The sequence below is a fragment of the Natator depressus genome, chromosome 2, assembly GCF_965152275.1.
Source record: "Natator depressus isolate rNatDep1 chromosome 2, rNatDep2.hap1, whole genome shotgun sequence".
NCBI lineage: Eukaryota > Metazoa > Chordata > Testudines > Cheloniidae > Natator > Natator depressus.
In genome coordinates, this window is record NC_134235.1 from 21,376,134 (window position 1) to 21,393,058 (window position 16,925).

At 42.3% G+C, this 16,925-nt stretch overlaps 1 protein-coding gene across 1 annotated transcript in view; it reads left to right on the top strand.

Moving 5' to 3' along the window:
- Positions 1-350: 350 nt before the first annotated feature.
- The window catches only part of TMEM65 (transmembrane protein 65), a 50,083-nt gene continuing 33,508 nt past the window's right edge, over positions 351-16,925 (top strand). Inside the window, exon 1 of the mRNA XM_074943881.1 lies at positions 351-714. Within this exon, the coding sequence (XP_074799982.1) occupies positions 366-714 (349 nt within the window). The 5' untranslated portion in view covers positions 351-365. The remainder of the gene's footprint in view (positions 715-16,925) is intronic.

The following is a 16,925-nucleotide window of genomic DNA, read 5'->3' on the forward strand; positions in this document are numbered from 1 at the left end:
GAGCCGCCCCCTCGGCTGTCCGCGGGCGCCGCCTGTGCGGCGCGGCCGGGGTGTTCCCTTCGCAGCCGGGCCGGGGGAGAGCGCCGCTGCCAGGAGTCTCCATGGGGCGGCGCAGGCAGCTGTGACTGGCTCGCCCTTCCCCAGCCCGGAGCCCAGCCGCAGGAGGCGGCTGCAGAGAGACCGAGAGGAGCCCCCCGGCGCGTCCCCCTCCCTAGTCTCGGCCACCGGCGCACGAAGGAGCCGAGCCCGGCCGCGGCTGCTCGTTTCCCGGCTCCCGGGCTCCGCCCTGGATGGTGCCCGGCCCTGCCGCGCGCGGGGCTCCCGGGCCGGGATCCTAGCTCCCTAGCGCCGCTCCCTGCCTGCTGATGTCGGCGTGGCTGAGCCGGGCGGCGCTGCGGCTGGGGCTGCCGGGGGGCCCCGCCACCGCCGCCCCTTTCTGCCTGGGCTCCTTACGGGCCCCCCGCTGCTGCCGCCTGGCCACCCTGCGGGGCGGGTCCGAGGGGCTGCGCCTTCCCCCGGCCTCCTCCTCCCCGGCCTCGGGGCTGGCGCCCCCCGGCCGCCCGCGGGCGCTGGGCACCCACCCCAAGAAGGAGCCGATCGAGGCGCTGAACACGGCGCAGGGCGCCCGCGACTTCATCTACAGCCTGCACTCCACCGAGCGGAGCTGCCTGCTGCGGGAGCTGCACCGCTTCGAGTCCATCGCCATCGCGCAAGGTGAGCGGCCGGCGGGGGCCAGCGCCGCCCTGCCCTGCCCGCGCCGGGGCCCAGCCTGGCATCGCCGCGCCCTGGCAGCGACCCTTCCTCCAGCTGGGAGCGTGTCCTGTTCCCCCCGGCGCTGGGGGAGACGCCGACGCGCAGCCCTCCGCTAAAGTCCTCCTGTGCACGGCCTGTGCCCCGTCCTGCACCTGGTTCCCCAGCTGCATTAGCCACGGGGGGCCAGGCTGCCACCGCAGCCGCTAACGCTTTGTAACACCCTGCCCCCAAAGTAAGTGACATGGAAAGAGTTCCTCATCGCCTGCTCCCCAGCCAGGTGTCCTGAGCAGCCGGGCTGGGGTGGCTGTGGCTGTGTCGCGTACTTCAGGGTACCTTTGATGAGCTGAGCTGGGCTGTGCAGTGAAATGAGATGCTGCACGGGGCCTCGGGTTACTCGCGGAAAGTTTTCCATTAAAAAAAAAAGTAGGAATAACATGCCTGGTGTAATGGTTCCTCTCTTGCCTATCTCTGTTTATTGAAAAGTAAAACCTATTTTGGTAGAGGGAAGGTGTGTTTGAAGGGCTTTAGGACCAGGAAGGAGAGAATCTCCAGAAGGTATTAGGAAGCAGAAGAGTAGAGCAGAGGAGGTAAAACAAGTAGACGGTCTGTGAATGACTTGAAAACATCCAGCATCAAACTGGGGAAGGGTATAGTGAAATAAAGATGAAAGCGTGCTGTATGCTGACCAATTAAATTAATACTACCTTCAGGTTGTTGGTAAAGAGGGACAGGGAGAAAAAGCAAACTCTTTACCATGTTAGATAAAAACCTTAATGAAAATAGAAGCAGAAAACAAAGTGTTAAAACTAGGGCTTGCTATTTCATTCTAGACTAAATTGTCTATTTTGAGCTTTTTAAATTACGTGGAATTTAGAGATTTGGCATGTGAGATTTTAGGGAGGCTTCTCAGAACTCCAGGAAAAGAGATGGAAGTAAAATGACAGAGAAATGGAGAAAAGGAATAAAATGATTCCAAGGAACCCCTTTCACACTCTTAACTACTCAACTTGTATGAGTTTTCTGGATGTTGGTATGATTTATTGATTCAATGATGTATTCAGGTCCGACTTAATAAGAATTGAGCCTTTTCTCCCTCCTATGCAGTAGGGCCAATAGAATCCTTAAAAAGCGATAAGAGTAAGTAGGAGACTCATGTAAAATGTGACTTCAAAAAATATACTAATGAGATAGATATATATAAAGATAAATTTGTCTTTATTGTGCAGTATCAGTGCATAGGGACTGTGTCCTCGGCCTTCAACACCCGTAGCTTGGCAATTCTTGGGCAGCGTAACATTTGTGTATGTCAAAGTGTTAAGCAGCAGTTCATAAGCTTCCAAAGATGCCATGCAGGTGGCCAATTTTTAAAATTTTCACCTAGCTTTGGTCTCAAAACTTGATGTAACACACACAAGCAAAAACAAAAAATCTATTAAGCAGAGTACTGAATTTGAAATTCTGACTCTTATAATTTAACTATGAGGTACCATAATTTTTTATTACAAATATTCAAGATTCTGTAACATATTAAAGAAATCAACTCATATTTGAGGTAGGCCTCTGTGTGGCTTCAGTAGTACTGTCGTATATGTCCTTGGAAAGGGCACTTTTATGGCCTGTAGATGTACAGTGCAAGTCTCGAGGAAACATTGCAGTAAATGGAAAACAGCTACAACATTCAGCCCTAGAAGCTCTGTTTCGCTGAAGAAATAATGTGCCTTTCTTATCTTTGTTGTGTAAATGAATGCTATACTATTCTGTGATAGAGAGCAAGGGACATTTTAAAAGATTACTATGTGAATATCTCTTGAGAAAATTCAAGCTTTTGTGGAGCTTTACTGCTAGCTTTTGGCAAAGCAATACATGAGGTGTGAATAGTTGTATTCTTTAGCATAGTTGCCAAAGCAAGTTATTCAATGATAAAATAGGACAAGAAGAAATGTGATTTTTTATTTCAACATAATGTTTGAGGATTGATGCAGAGATAAACAGATTGCATTAAGTAGTTTGCGAAACTACTGCTAGTTGCATTATGGTAGCCTTCCTCTATAACTACATTTCTATAAAATCCATAGTCTGCATACCTATTAACTGAGTATTTAGAAGACTAAACAGGAAAAAAAACAGGCCATATTAATCTTTATTGTATTTGAATGATGACTTCTGTCCTCATCTGTAAAGTTACCAGGGGCACCTCTCTCATACTCTTGGCACTCATGAAAATTAGTTAATAGCATAATTAACATGAACAGAAGACTCAGCAGGAACCTCACATACTTAAATAAATGGACCACATAGTGTAGATAAAAGAGCCAGTCCATCCTCGGTAAACATTACTCCTCAAATAACATTTGTCTCCAAAAATCCCTCTAAAAATTTTTGGAGACTCCCGTGCAGGTGAGCATATCCAGGCTATTTCGAGTTGGGTATGTGTTTGTATATTCCAGAGGAAAGGGTCCCTCATCTAGAATGCCCTGCCAATTTAGTGAGAGGGATCTCTGGCTGGAGTGTCTCCACAGGTCTCTACTTCAACAGTGTGTCATGTAGAGAGAGGCAGTCTAAGTAGGCAGGCCTTGAGTCATTTAGGGATTTGTATATCTATACTAGTACCTTCAACTCCACCTGGAAATCTGCAGGCAGCCAGGACAGATCTGGGAGCACTGAAACAATAATCTCATAATGGGATGCTCTACTTGCTGAGTGGGTTGCCACATTAATGTTAGCTTCCCAGTGGATTTAAAATGCAGCTCCAAGTAGAGTGTAGTCCAGTCTTGATGTGACAGAAGTAAGAATTATTGTTACAAGGACAGCATTTGAAAGAGAATGATGTAATGTGGGAGAAAGGGTTCAAGTGATCTTAGCTACTTGTTGAAAGGTTACTGGGGATAATTGAGAATCCAACTCGATTCCACATCGAGAAGATATCCTCAAAGGGTATGTCTACACAGCAAAGAAAATCCCATGGCTGGGTCGTGTCAGTTGACTCCGGCTCAGGCTGTGGGGCTGTTTCATTGCTTTGTAGAATTATGAGCTCGGGCTGAAACCCAGGCTGTAGGACCCTGTGGGGTGGGAGGTTCACAGAGTTTGGGTTCCAGACAGAGCCCAGAAGTCTGCACAGTAATGAAACAGCCTGGTAGCCTGAGCCCCACAACCCCGAGATGGCTGGCATGGGCCAGCCTTGGGTTTTCCTTTGCTGTGTAGACATACCCTTAGAGGATATCTTCTCCATGTGGGAGACAGTATATACCCTTTGAGGAACATATCTTGTCACCACATCTTCCAATTACTTTCCCTGATCTATTAACCTCACCTTTATTTTTTTTTTTTTTTCTGGGTTGTGCCTAGTATTTGTCAATGTGAATTTGGTAGTATAGTGCATTCGTTCTGGCTTCTCATTGTACAGCAAGATATTAAGGAATTGACTGCCTGGAATCATATTTGAATTGGTTTGTTTGGTATCGCTTCAGGTTCACTTTTGATTAACAGGCTACTAGAAATTCAGCCTTCAGAATTTTCGTTTAACTTGCCATGCCTGCTGCAACTAACAAACTTTCTCCTTGATGAGAAAATAATAAAAAGTGTGCACAGTTCTGTCACCATATACACTTAAGCTTGGTTCATGTGTGTGGTCTTCTGATGTGTCCTGAAGCTTCAGCTCTTGACACAATACACCTTTATGGAAGAAGAGCCTTTAGTATGTGCCCCTTGTGACCAAGAATTCCTAGTTAGGGTAGGTTTTTTTACACCCCTCCCCTCCTTCACTACTGCTTCTGTGCCCTCACAGAGACTCTCATTAGTTAGGGGAGACTGTAAGCAGACAAGAGACATGTTCACATCAAGAACCAAAGGGGGCCTGTTTCCCAACTAATTATCCAAGCCCATCACCAGAAGAATATAGTCCCATCTACATCTACCAACTGCCTTACAGCTAGATAGGGCAGGACATCTTGCCTGCAGCTTCCACTAACAGAGGAGGCTGAAGAATAACCTACCTATTGTCACCACTGCTGCACTGAAGAACAATTGTCAGATAGGTGAGCCAGAGCCACCACCCTAAACATTTAGAAGCCACCAATCCGAAAAGGTGGGCCTATGAAAAAAGTTTGTATCATTACTATTTCAAAACGTAACCCATTCCTGTCCACCGTGATCATGTAACTATGCACGGGGATGTGCTGAGTGGATAGGATAATTCCTTGGGATGCATTCCAAGCATAACTGATTTGTTTTATGTTAGGTGTTAGTTGGAGAACTCTAGGTGCCCTCCAACTCCCTGTTGCCGAAGTGGATCCCAAGTTCTGTTTTCTTTCACCAATCCTACTGATCGGTTTACACTGGTAGACCTTATCAGGGCTATCTAGAAAAGGGCTAGAAGTGTACTTTAAAAACAGAAGTTCTCCTTTATACTTTTAGTCCTCAATCAGAAGGCCTGTCTCTGTGTGCTTGGCAGTGCCCTGCAGGGAGCCACATAGAGCTGTGCTTCTCAACCTTTCCAGATTACTGTACCCCTTTCCAGGAGTCTGATTTGTCTTGTGTACCACAAGTTTCACCTCACTTAAAAACTACTTGCTTACAAAATCAGACACAAGTGTCACATCACACTGTTATTGAAAAATTGCTGACTTTCTCATTTTTCTCATATAATTATAAAATAAATCAATTGGAATATAAATATTTTACTTGCATTTCATTGTGATATTAGAACTGTTTTTCACTTGGAAACCTTGTCAGAAGCTTGAGCCCCAGGCAGCAGGGCTGAAGCATGCTACTTAGCTTTGCAGCAATCCCTGTGGTGTGGGGCCCTGGGCAGTTGCCCTGCTTGCCACCCCTTTATGCCAGCCCTGCACTTGCAATCCCCCTAAACACGTCCTGTGGACCCTCCCATCCCCCGAGGGCTGCAACCACCCATGTTGAAAAACACTGATCTAGACGAGTCGAGTACCCCCTGGAAAACTTTTGTGTATCCCCAGGGGTACATATACTCCTGGTTGAGAATCACTGACATAGAGGAACCTCTCACAGGAGCAGTGGAGCAAGAGCATGTAGCTCTGGGTAGGAAGACTGGGAGGAGGAAAAAGTATAGAATTGGATTTTTAGGTTGTGTTGTCAGGATAATATTTTACCTTACTATGTCCGGACAATTGAGGTGGAATACATTTTTTTTTTTTTAAAGCGTTCCATGTTAAAATTTTGACAATACATCACTAGATAGTGTGCTGTATCTACAACATTAATTTTTTTTCCTTGTAACATGGAAATCCTTTGCAAGTTGTTCTCAGACAGAGAAGCTTGAGGATTATGTCTCAGAGTTTCTTTTCTTCCTGGAAAATACAGTTTGTAAATGTAATACCTGTCCCTTACAGACATTATCTTAAAGTCACACAGATGGACCGGACTCGCATCATATTTTACTTCCTCCCTCTTTACAATTATAAAATCACCAAGTGGTGGGGCTGACAAATTCCTCCCTTTTCTGTTTTGAATATACCTGGACTGCTTCCAATTTTGCTTTATTTTCTGAGTAAAAGTGGTGCCCCGACAAGCTTGCTTAGCAGTGAGACAAAGTTAATTCCTTCTCTCTGCCCCACCCTTTTAAAACATGGTCAGAGGAAGGAGGTGTCACTGATTCCAGAGTAGTGGGGAAGACTTACAGCTGGTGTCAAAAATGACTTCTAAATTTCCTTTTATGTAACAAAACCATCTTTTGATGAAAATTAAGAAATGTGTGTAGAAAAAAATTTTCAGTGAAAAGATGGTTACATTCAAGTTTTCTACTTTCAGTTTGATCAAACTTACATTTCGTAAGTGACTTTCATGAAAACACCCCTGCACAGTGTACTAAAGCATACCAAGACCAGTGGGTTGAGTGCCACTCTTTGACCCAGTGACCACTTACATGATTCTGCTGGGATCATCTCCTCTGCAAAATAAGCTTCCTTACACTGGGTAGGGTGTGGGACTATGTGTGTGTGCATATTTTGGGTAGACTAGTTGGTCTACTGTGGGGAATGTTTCTGCCAGTGTGATATGGCAGATATGGTTGAAGCTGAAGGGAAGATTATTCTGGCATCCCTTTATGGCTATTGTGTATATATGTGCAGGTGGATTTGGAGCTATGCATAGATGGAACCATCTGCCTTCTGGCTAACTCTTACATGGTTTGTGCTTTCCCGAGGCAAGCAGTTTTTTTTTCAGTGGGAGAATAAAATGATTAATTTCATCATTGTTTTGATAATCGGTGGTTGGGCAGATTTTGTGCCTATGTTGCTAAACATTCATAACAGTTTTTCAAGAATAAGCTGCTTTGACGGGTGCAAACAGTTCTACTCCAATATGACAGCTCTTTCAGCTGTATGTTTGGAAAACCCACTAGTGAGTGCAAAAGGTTGATTCATAGAATCAATGAGACTAAGATATTTCAGATGGAAATATACATTTCCTCCACCATCTCACCGTGCTTTTTCTTTTCTGAGCCTCTAAGACTAGTGTCAAAGTCTCTGTATAAAGGAGGCATGTACAGCAACTGCCATATAGCTTGTCTAGAATGTTAAAAGAAAATGCAAACAATATTGAGTTTGAACTTTGGTCAATCTTACTGTACTTTGAATATATTTTACACAAAGCATCAATTTATGGGAATCCAAGAATTACTGTTTTTTGATGCTTTATGTTAATATTTCTGTGTAGAGAAGCCGAGCAACATACATTAATGCTAACGGTCTTCTGTGGTAGAGAATATAATTGGTAAGCATTTACACCACAGTAGAAAGTCAGAAGCCTTTCATTGCTACTTTCTGTTGACATGTACAGCAATTAGCTCAATTATCAGCAATAAATCATATTTAACTTTAAGAATTTATTTCAGTTTTATGTTAAATACATTCTTTGATAATTTGTTCAAATAGCAAAAGTTGTAGGTGATAAGGTGTGAATAATATACAATGCTTTCTTGGTAAAAGAGAATGTGTATATATAATACATGCAAACCAGCCCAACCAGGGGACATTCAGAGTTAAGTCTTGCTTTATTTGCTTTGGTACAATACTTGGCCTGAGGAAAAAATGTATTTTCTTGTCAGAATCACGACCCCTCTGTTAATCCACAAAATTGTCACAGCAGCTTTTGAGTCAAAGTATTCAATGAAGCAAGTTGCTGTGCAAAGCAGATTTGGCTTTGTTGGTCTGCCCCAGCCACGCCCCTTTCTGATGGCTGGAACTGTGGATTCTGCCTTGTTCAGATAGGCATTCTATTATGGCGTTTAGCCAGGGAGAACTGAATGCCCAATTGGGCTTAAAAACTCCACAGGTAACTGTATTACTGTATATAGGCCAGGGTCAGACCTCCCTCATCAGTGAACACCACAACTACCCCACCAAGTAAATAGGGTCAAAAGTTGGATTTCTTCACTCTCCTCATCCCTAGATGAAATTATTTTGCCTTGTAAAAAATAGTCTGGATGAAGTTTCATGCTAATCTTTCCCTCCACAAATGTGGGTGGCACTAAGGTTATAGCACCTCTTGTAGCCTGCAAAACAATCAGCACCAGATGCAGGTGGAGAAGAGAGAAAAGATTGAAGACTAGGAATTTCTTTGGATACCTCAGTTATGAGCCTTCTGAGCTGAGAACTTGAAAAATATTAATCTACAAAGTTAAAAAAGCTTTAACATGTACTGCTCTTGAGGAGCTGAAAATCTTTGTTTCTAGTGGCATAAGTACCTTTGGTTGCACTACAGAGCTGCGCAACTCAGCAGTTCTTCACCTAGTTTTCTTTATTCCTCTACATATTTAAGCTTTATTTAAAAAAATACACAACGCTATGTCAATCCAAGAATAAAATTGCAAATTTAAATAGTTGGGAAACTCAATTTTAAATTTCTCATGGAGGTAAGATAACATTCCTATTACACATGTAGTATTTTTGCTAAATTAAATGTTTACCTTAATATGCCATATGGTCAAGTTAAAATTGCTTTGAGAAATTTAACTTTAATTTCCTGACTTGTTTTGTGTTTAAACTTGCAAACCTAACATTGTGTTGGTTTTGTTTAGGACTTGATCCTGGTTCCGTGTGTATAACCTGTGAAAACAGGAGCTTCTTGTAGAAAGCACTCCAGGGTGAGGCTGTTGATATATTATTAGAGTACCAAAAGTGGGGTAGGGTTTAATAGCCTAAATTACAAAGGAAGCATTTAATCATTTAAAGCAGAATTAGCCTGAAATTTATCTCAGAAAATGTCTAAACATATAGCTGTCCATTTTTTACACTAGATTCAGCAACAAACTGTTCAGTGAAATTTAACTCGTTTTATGACTCATTCACCAGATTTCACTTTCTGCTCCATCCTGCAGTGTTCTGTCTGTATATTTTTATGACGACCACTTCTTTAATTTGATATGGCATCTATTTCTCTATTCTCAATAGTTCTCTAGAAATTCTCAGAGCCTGATGCTACAGACTTTACTGTCATGAAAACATCTTATTAAAGACCAATGGTGCTGCAATCAGTGGGAGTTTTGTTTACAGGATTAGGCCTCTCTATCAGTTATTAAGGCCCTATCCTTTCTGGCAGGTAAATTATGGTAGCTGGAATGGTTTTAAATAATATAAGCTACTAGAGAATGACTTGTTCCTGTTTTTGCTTTTTAAAACGTTTAGCATCCAGATACCCAAAACCACTGGTACCCTTTGAGAAGGCAATGAAGCGGGTAACATCACCAGAGTCAACTAGTACTTTTGGTATGGTAAAATCTCTTTTATGTTTGCTGGCTTTATGCAGCACAAAAAATGTAGGAAATTATCAGTTTGACATACTTCTGCTTGCTTGTTTTGAAGCAGTTGGCATGTTTTGTTAGCAGTAATAAAGTTTGCAGTTCTGTTTATAATTCAAGAATGTCAGCTAAGTCCAAAAATTATTATGGGAATGTTTTAGCTCAATTGTAGAAAGTTGTTCTTTTCCTTCTCCTTGTGGAGAGGCTTATGAACTATATCATAACTTTTAGTTAATGCTGAAACAGGCATGCTTCTTTGAAATAGCTTTGTTCACTCTGTAAACATTGGCAACATGTACCTTATACCATCAGCATCTCTTTGCTAGGAAAGAGCTACATCTGGTACACTAAATGTTCAGTACCATAGTACTGAAATACTTTCACCACTAAAAATATTGTTACTTTTTTTACAAAAACCAAAGCAGTAATTACTGTTCATAGGTGAAATGGAATAGAATATTCTAATTTAGATTTAGGGCAAAATTTTCAAAATTGTGCATGTGCAATTTTGCATATATATTTTGTGCCAAGTTACTTCATAAATTATGCTTGCACACTTTTACATGCATGTCTTTACAAATTTGAGCCTTAAGGCCTGGTCCTGCAGATGCTTACTCGTGTTTTAACTTCAAGTGCGTGAGTAGTCATGTTGAAGTTAATGGGATTACTTACATACATAAAGTTCAGTATATACATAAGTGTTTTCAGGAGCAGGGTCTAAGTTTGAAAATATATGTAAAAGTAGTAATCTTATATCTGTAAAAGGAAGACATTTATACCTGTAAGAAGTTAGATTTTTAACTAACTTTTCTACAGGAAAATATGCTACTTTTTGACATAGTAGGACTTTTAGAGGAGATCAACATTCTGCTAACACTAAATGTGTAGTTTGATTTTTACAGTTCACATTACTATCCTAGTTAAGAACACTTTAGCAGCCATAAGCGGTATTCAGAGTGTGCATATGCTTAGTTCCATTATTTTCTCCATCAGGGGCTTAGTTCTGGTGTGTCTTCTAAATTAAAAGGAAATAAAATGTGGCGTTTTACTTAAGCAACAAGAAAAGTTTACCCTGAATTGCCAGCTCTTAGCCACTGCCGATCTTATTTAGCCAGAGTGAACTAGGTGCTGTTCAGAATTATGAAGACATAGTCTGTTTCCTCTCGAATTTACATTATAAAAAGACAAAGATCACGGAATACAGGTAGGTACGGTATAGAAGCAGAGAAGTCAGGGTAACTTTCACAAATCTTGTTAAGTTAGTTCCATTTTAAAAAATATATAGAAATGGCTAGATAGCTTGTTTTTAAAAATATCATGGAACCGTTTCAAAAACAAAAAGTATCTTCTTTTAGTTTACTCTTATTCTGTGTGAAACTTTCCTTCATAACAAATAGCATGCTTGCTTGAGTCTTGGGACATGTACTAACAACGCTTGCAATTAAATTTGTCCTTTCATTTCTGACGGCTTTTTGAATTTTCAGTTTTTGTCCCATATGAACCATATTTACTTGGTTTTAAAGGCAGAAGTTCAGAAAAATGTTTTATCCAACTGATGTGATTTTTTTCATCCAAAAACTCTCAGTGTTATATGAAAGAAGTTGAAAGTACTTCTGCAGTGTTCATTGCACTATGTCTATCTAAAGAATAAAGTATGTCAGTTTTTTAATATATAGCCCAGGTTTTGCTAAACTTTAGCAGAGTTATGGCATGTCAGCATTTGCTGTTTCTCTTCTTTCTAGTTTATTAAATGGTGTTTCCTCAGCATGTCTGCCATTTTCCATTCATCTCTGATAGTTTGTTTACATTTTGTTCTTTGGATTCCTTTGGAAGACTTGTTTGAATTATTCATTTTGTACTTCTTGTTTTTAAATTGGTGAGGATAGATGTTGATTGTGCCTTGGGGAAGGACGCACTAAGGAAAGGCACTCTATTTGTAAGCTCTTTAAAAAGAGGAACCAGATGGCTAGAGATTTAAGATTGAAGCAGCGCCTTCTTGAGCAGACTTTGAAGCCTGCCTGGATGCTGTGGACCACTTTGGAAAGTCAGGCCCCTCAAAGAGCACCAGAGCTGGGACTTCTCAGCCAAGCTCAAATTACTCATGTAGAAGGAAGAGGAACCATTGGGCTATCTGAGGAAAAAACCTCATAATACAGCCCAGGGCCATTCCAGAGGTCGGACTTGACTTCTCTGCCTAAGAATAGTACTGAGCAGCACTGAGAGTCTCCGGTATACTGGTTAGAGTGGGACTATCAACATGCTCTCCAGTACTGAGGTGGGAGCAGAGAGGGCCTGTACTGTTGACTCAGTACTGCCTTAGGTGCCTGTTGAGACTGTCGGTCTCCTCCCTATGTTATACCAATAAAATAAAAACCAGCAGGATCTTATTAAAAGGGAAAAAGGCAAAATACCACATTTATTGTGAATACAGAAAGAATCATAGTAAGCAGTTAGTTATAGCTATAACATTCCTTTGGTACCAATGGCATCATGGGGTTGAGCTATGGATGATGCTGAATGTTTAGTGGCCCCATCCAGTGACCCCAACAACACCGTCAAGCTATTTGGAGGGATCCTCACAGTTAAGCTCCCTCCCCTTTCCCATCGCTCTCAATCTCAAAGGTCATCGAGACACAGCAGGAATCACAGTCGGTAATGGGATTGGTACCATTCCTGCAGTAGAGACATGAGATCTTGGCCTAATTCTTTCTGGTTGACAATGCCTCTGTGGAAGTCCTTTGTTTTGGAGAAATGCTGGTTGTCTGTACACTGTAGGGTGAGTTCACCTGTACCTACAACGGGCTCCTTGCCAGAACCACCAGGCCTGCAGCCATCGGCTCCCTCTGCCATTGGGGTATCCTGAACCATTATGGCAGTCAGATGTCATTCTTCAAGGGATTCCATTGGTCCCAACTATATCTTTCTCCTCATCGCCAAATGACACAGGAGTACTGAGTCTTCAGTGCTGGATGACTTCAGATTTTTTCATGATCTGCTTAGTTGCCTGGCATCGGCCTTAGGAATTCAGGCTGAGTTTGTACAGGAAAACACCTACGCATTGGTGGCTATTCTCCAACCATCGGTTCCTTGGATAGTTGCAGCCCTATAAACAAAGCAATACAAGAGCCTGGTAAATCCCTGTGGAATGCCCTTGCTTTGCTAATGCACACAGCAGAGCTCGCTCTCAGAAGATACTGTGTGCCAGTGCAGGGCTTTGAGTCTATTTTTTCTCATCCAGCTCCAAATTCTCTGACTGATATAGTGGCAAATGAGAAAGTAAGACAGGGAAGATATAAATTGGTGCCTATAGAAAGAGTCCAAAAGGCTAGATTTGATGGGGAGAAAGATCTGCTTGACTCCCACTTTGCAGGTGCACATTACAAACAAGCAAGCTGTGTTATCGAAAAATAATTTTGTGAACTGGGATGCTATGTCCAAATTTGTGGACAAGTTGCCAGAATCTTTCAGGCAGGAGTTCAAGGCCTTTATTACAGAAGGCCATTTAGTGGCCAAGACATTCTTACAGTCAGCCCTGGATGTAGTCGGTGCTTCATCCAGGCTCGGGGCCTTGGCCATAACAATGAGAAGAATCTCATAGTTACAAAACTCTGGCATAGCTCCTGAGATCCAGCAAACCATAGAGTACTTGCCATTTGGTTGCTTCCTATTTTTGAAGAAAACTGAGGAGAGATTTCATTCTTTTAAGGTCTCCTGGTCACCCTGTGCTCATTGGGGACTTACACCCAGGCTGCAAAGAGATGTCATTTTGGGCACCAACAGCAATGTCATCCTCGGTGATATTTCCAGCAGTCCTTCTACCCTGTGAGGCATCAAGATTTCCCCAGAAAGGGGTACAAATCACGGAGAAGGAAACCTTCTGGGTCTAGTTTTTTCTCAAATGGCCCATCCTCTTCCTCTTTTGGTTAGACACGTTGTTTGGGCATTTTGAAAGCGCTGCCTCAGTTGTCTGTGTCGTATCCACGCCCTAGCTATGTGGGGTCAGGCTGTCTCACTTCTACGGTGTTTGGGGGACAGTAACTATGGAGAGATGGGTCCTGAGCACCATGAGATTGGGTTATATCATTCATTTCCTTTCCATTTTCCCCACTCCCGTCCTACTACCCCATCTGTCTTCAGGGATCCCTCTCAGAACTCACTGCTGTTACAGCAGGTATGAACCCTGTGTACTCTGGGGGCTGTCGAGGAGGTTCCTCATCACCTTCACGGAAAGAGATTTTACTCCTGGTACTTCCTAATCCCCAAAGCCAAAGGGGGGAATGAGACCTATCCTCGATCTCTGTGCTCTCAAGACACATTAAGTACATTAGATTTTGCCTGGGTACTCCGGTTACCATTCTCTCAGCTTTGAATCACGACCTGTTTGCTGCCCTCGACCACCAGGATGCTTATTTTCACATGGCAATTTTCCCAGGCCACAGGAAGGTCCTCGGATTCCTCATTGCTGGCCACCACTACCAGTATATGGTCCCTCCCCTTTAGCTTATCAGCCCCCATCATGGGTTTTTACCAAATGCATGGAGGGTACTGGTGGCTTTCCGCAGGAGGAGGGGACTTCATGTCTTCCTGCACCTGGGTGATATACTACTGTGAGACTATCCAAGGAACAGGTCCTCAGTCTTGTCAACTTTTCACGCTAGACCTTTTTGATCATCTAGGTCTGTTCTTAAAAGGGCAAATCAACTTTGTACCCAGCTCAGAAAATTATGTTCATTGAAGCCTGATAGGCCCTCGAATTCATAGAATCTTTCTTCCATCTGAAAAGTTCCAGACAGTTCAGCAACTTCATTAGGATCTCCAGTTGCACCCTTTGACCATGATCTCAGTATGCTTGAGGATACTGGGCCATATGGCTGTATGCACATACATAATGCAATATGTGAGGTTGTGCCTTTACCCTCCTCAGTGGTGGTTGAAGTTAGTCTATCGCTCAAGTTGCAGATAAGGGGCACCCTTGTCGAGGTGCCTCCAGAAATACTTCACTCTTTACAGTGGTGGATGGAATACAACAATGTGTATCAGGGAGTCCCCTTTTCCTGCCCTCCATCAATCAAAGCAGTGATTACCGAATGCCTGTGCAATAGGCTGGGGAGTGCATCTGGGAACATTAAAAGTTTGGGGCTTGTGTTCAGAAGAGGAAGCTCCCTCTCATCAGCCTGCTGAAACTTCGGGAGATATACAATGCCTGTCGGGTTTTTCGGGATCACATACCTACTCACTTAACATCATGGCCAGACATGTTAAAAGGCCAGGCTGTATCTATCCAGCGGTTATCTAAATCTAATTGCATTAACACTAATTAGAAATAATCCAGTTTAGATCCTTAGATGCAAATTAGGGTTTATTCCAGTAGAGCTCAGGCAGCTTCTCTAGCTTCCCTGAGAAGCATATCTGTTTCTGAGATTTATAAAGTGGCGATGTGGGGATTAGTCCATATCGTTACAAGACGTTATTCCTTGGTTGAGGTGTTGAGATCTGGTGGTTGTTTTTGCAGAGCTGGATGGCAATCCTTATATAAATTGACTCTGAGCACCCTCCTCGTACACATCAAATTACTGATTGCGAGTCACCAGAAGTGGAATATACATATGGACAATTGCTCCAAGAAGAAAACTGTTACTTAGCCTACAATAACTGTGATTTTTTTTTTTTGAGATGCTGTCCATATGTATTCCATGACCTTTATCACACCTGCATTCTGTATTGGCAAAGAAAACTGAGAAGCTATTGGGACCGCTTTCCGCTCAGTACTCGGGAGTGTGAGGGCACAGCCCGAGTGGATGCTGTTGACTTGACTAAAAGATTCCAATACAGACAACACAACTTGAAGAACCACAGTTATTATAGCGTAAATAAAGGGGGTTTAAAATTTCCTAGAAAAATCCAACATATTTGTTATGGATTTCAGTGTCATGAGAGCTACTTTCTTCATGGTTGCATACTTTATTCTATTTTATTAGGCTTCACTCCTGTCAAGGAGCCAAGGAAATTGTTTTAAATACTTCTGTATGACCATATTCTATGGAACGTATAAAATAGGCTATCTAAGAACCTGTATAATTTTAAGACTTAAAAGAAAGTGATTGCATATCAAAGCTGGCTTCCAATAGGCTGGCCTTTAAAATTAAATTTTCAAAGAATATTCAAAGTGTGGTTCTGCACTGAAAAATGAAGTGACATCTTCTGACTTGATAAGTTTCCAGTTTGCGTTTAGAGTAATATTTTCTTCCCTTAGTGACAAATATAAGATTTATTCCTGATACTCAAGGGCTATGAGAGAGAGAGAGAGAATAGAAGCCAGCTCCTTCTCATGATGCATCAACAGAATTGTTAACTAATTTCCAATTGCCATGCCAAAATTTGCCCTCTTATTTGTGCGAACCCCATATATACCACAGAAGCTTAATTTATAATGATGCATGATGTAGAAAGAAAAACTTGATTTTTCAGAGTCCAGGTTGTCTGTAGCACTGGCGGTTAGGAAAAACAACAACCCCTGTTTATATTTAAAACTAGCAGATGTGCTCTGGCTTTGGAGACATGAAAATGGAAGCATATGATGCCACTGTAGTTAGTTGTCATTAGTGAAACCATGCATTAAGAACATATGTTGTCAAGGTTCCTTCCCCACTCTGAACTCTAGGGTACAGATGTGGGGACCTGCATGAAAAACCACCTCAGCTTATTTTTACCAGCTTCGGTTAAAAACTTCCCCAAGGTACAAACTTATTTTACCTTTTGTCCCTGGAATTTATTGCTGCCACCACCAAGCATCTAACAAATATAACAGGGAAAGAGCCCACATGGAAACGTCTTTCCCCCCAAAAAATCCCCCCAAGCCCCTACACCCCCTTTCCTGGGGAAGGCTTGATAAAAATCCTCACCAGTTTGCATAGGTGAACACAGACGCAAACCCTTGGATCTTAAGAACAATGAAAAAGCAATCAGGTTCTTAAAAGAAGAATTTTAATTAAAGAAAAAGTAAAAGAATCACCTATAAAATCAGGGTGGTAAATAGATTACAGGGTAATCAGATTCAAAACATAGAGAATCCCTCTAGGCAAAACCTTAAGTTACAAAAAGACCCCAAAACAGGAATATACATTCCATTCAGCACAACTTATTTTATCAGCCATTTAAACAAAACAGAATCCAACGCATATCTAACTAGATTGCTTACTGACTTTTTACAGGAGTTCTGACCTGCATTCCTGTTCTGATCCTGGCAAAAGCATCACACAGACAGAGAGAACCCTTTGTCCCCCCCCCCCCCCAGCTTTGAAAGTATCTTGTCTCCTCATTGGTCATTTTGGTCAGGTGCCAGCGAGGTTGTCTTAGCTTCTTAACCCTTTACAGGTGAAAGGGTTTTTCCTCTGGCCAGGAG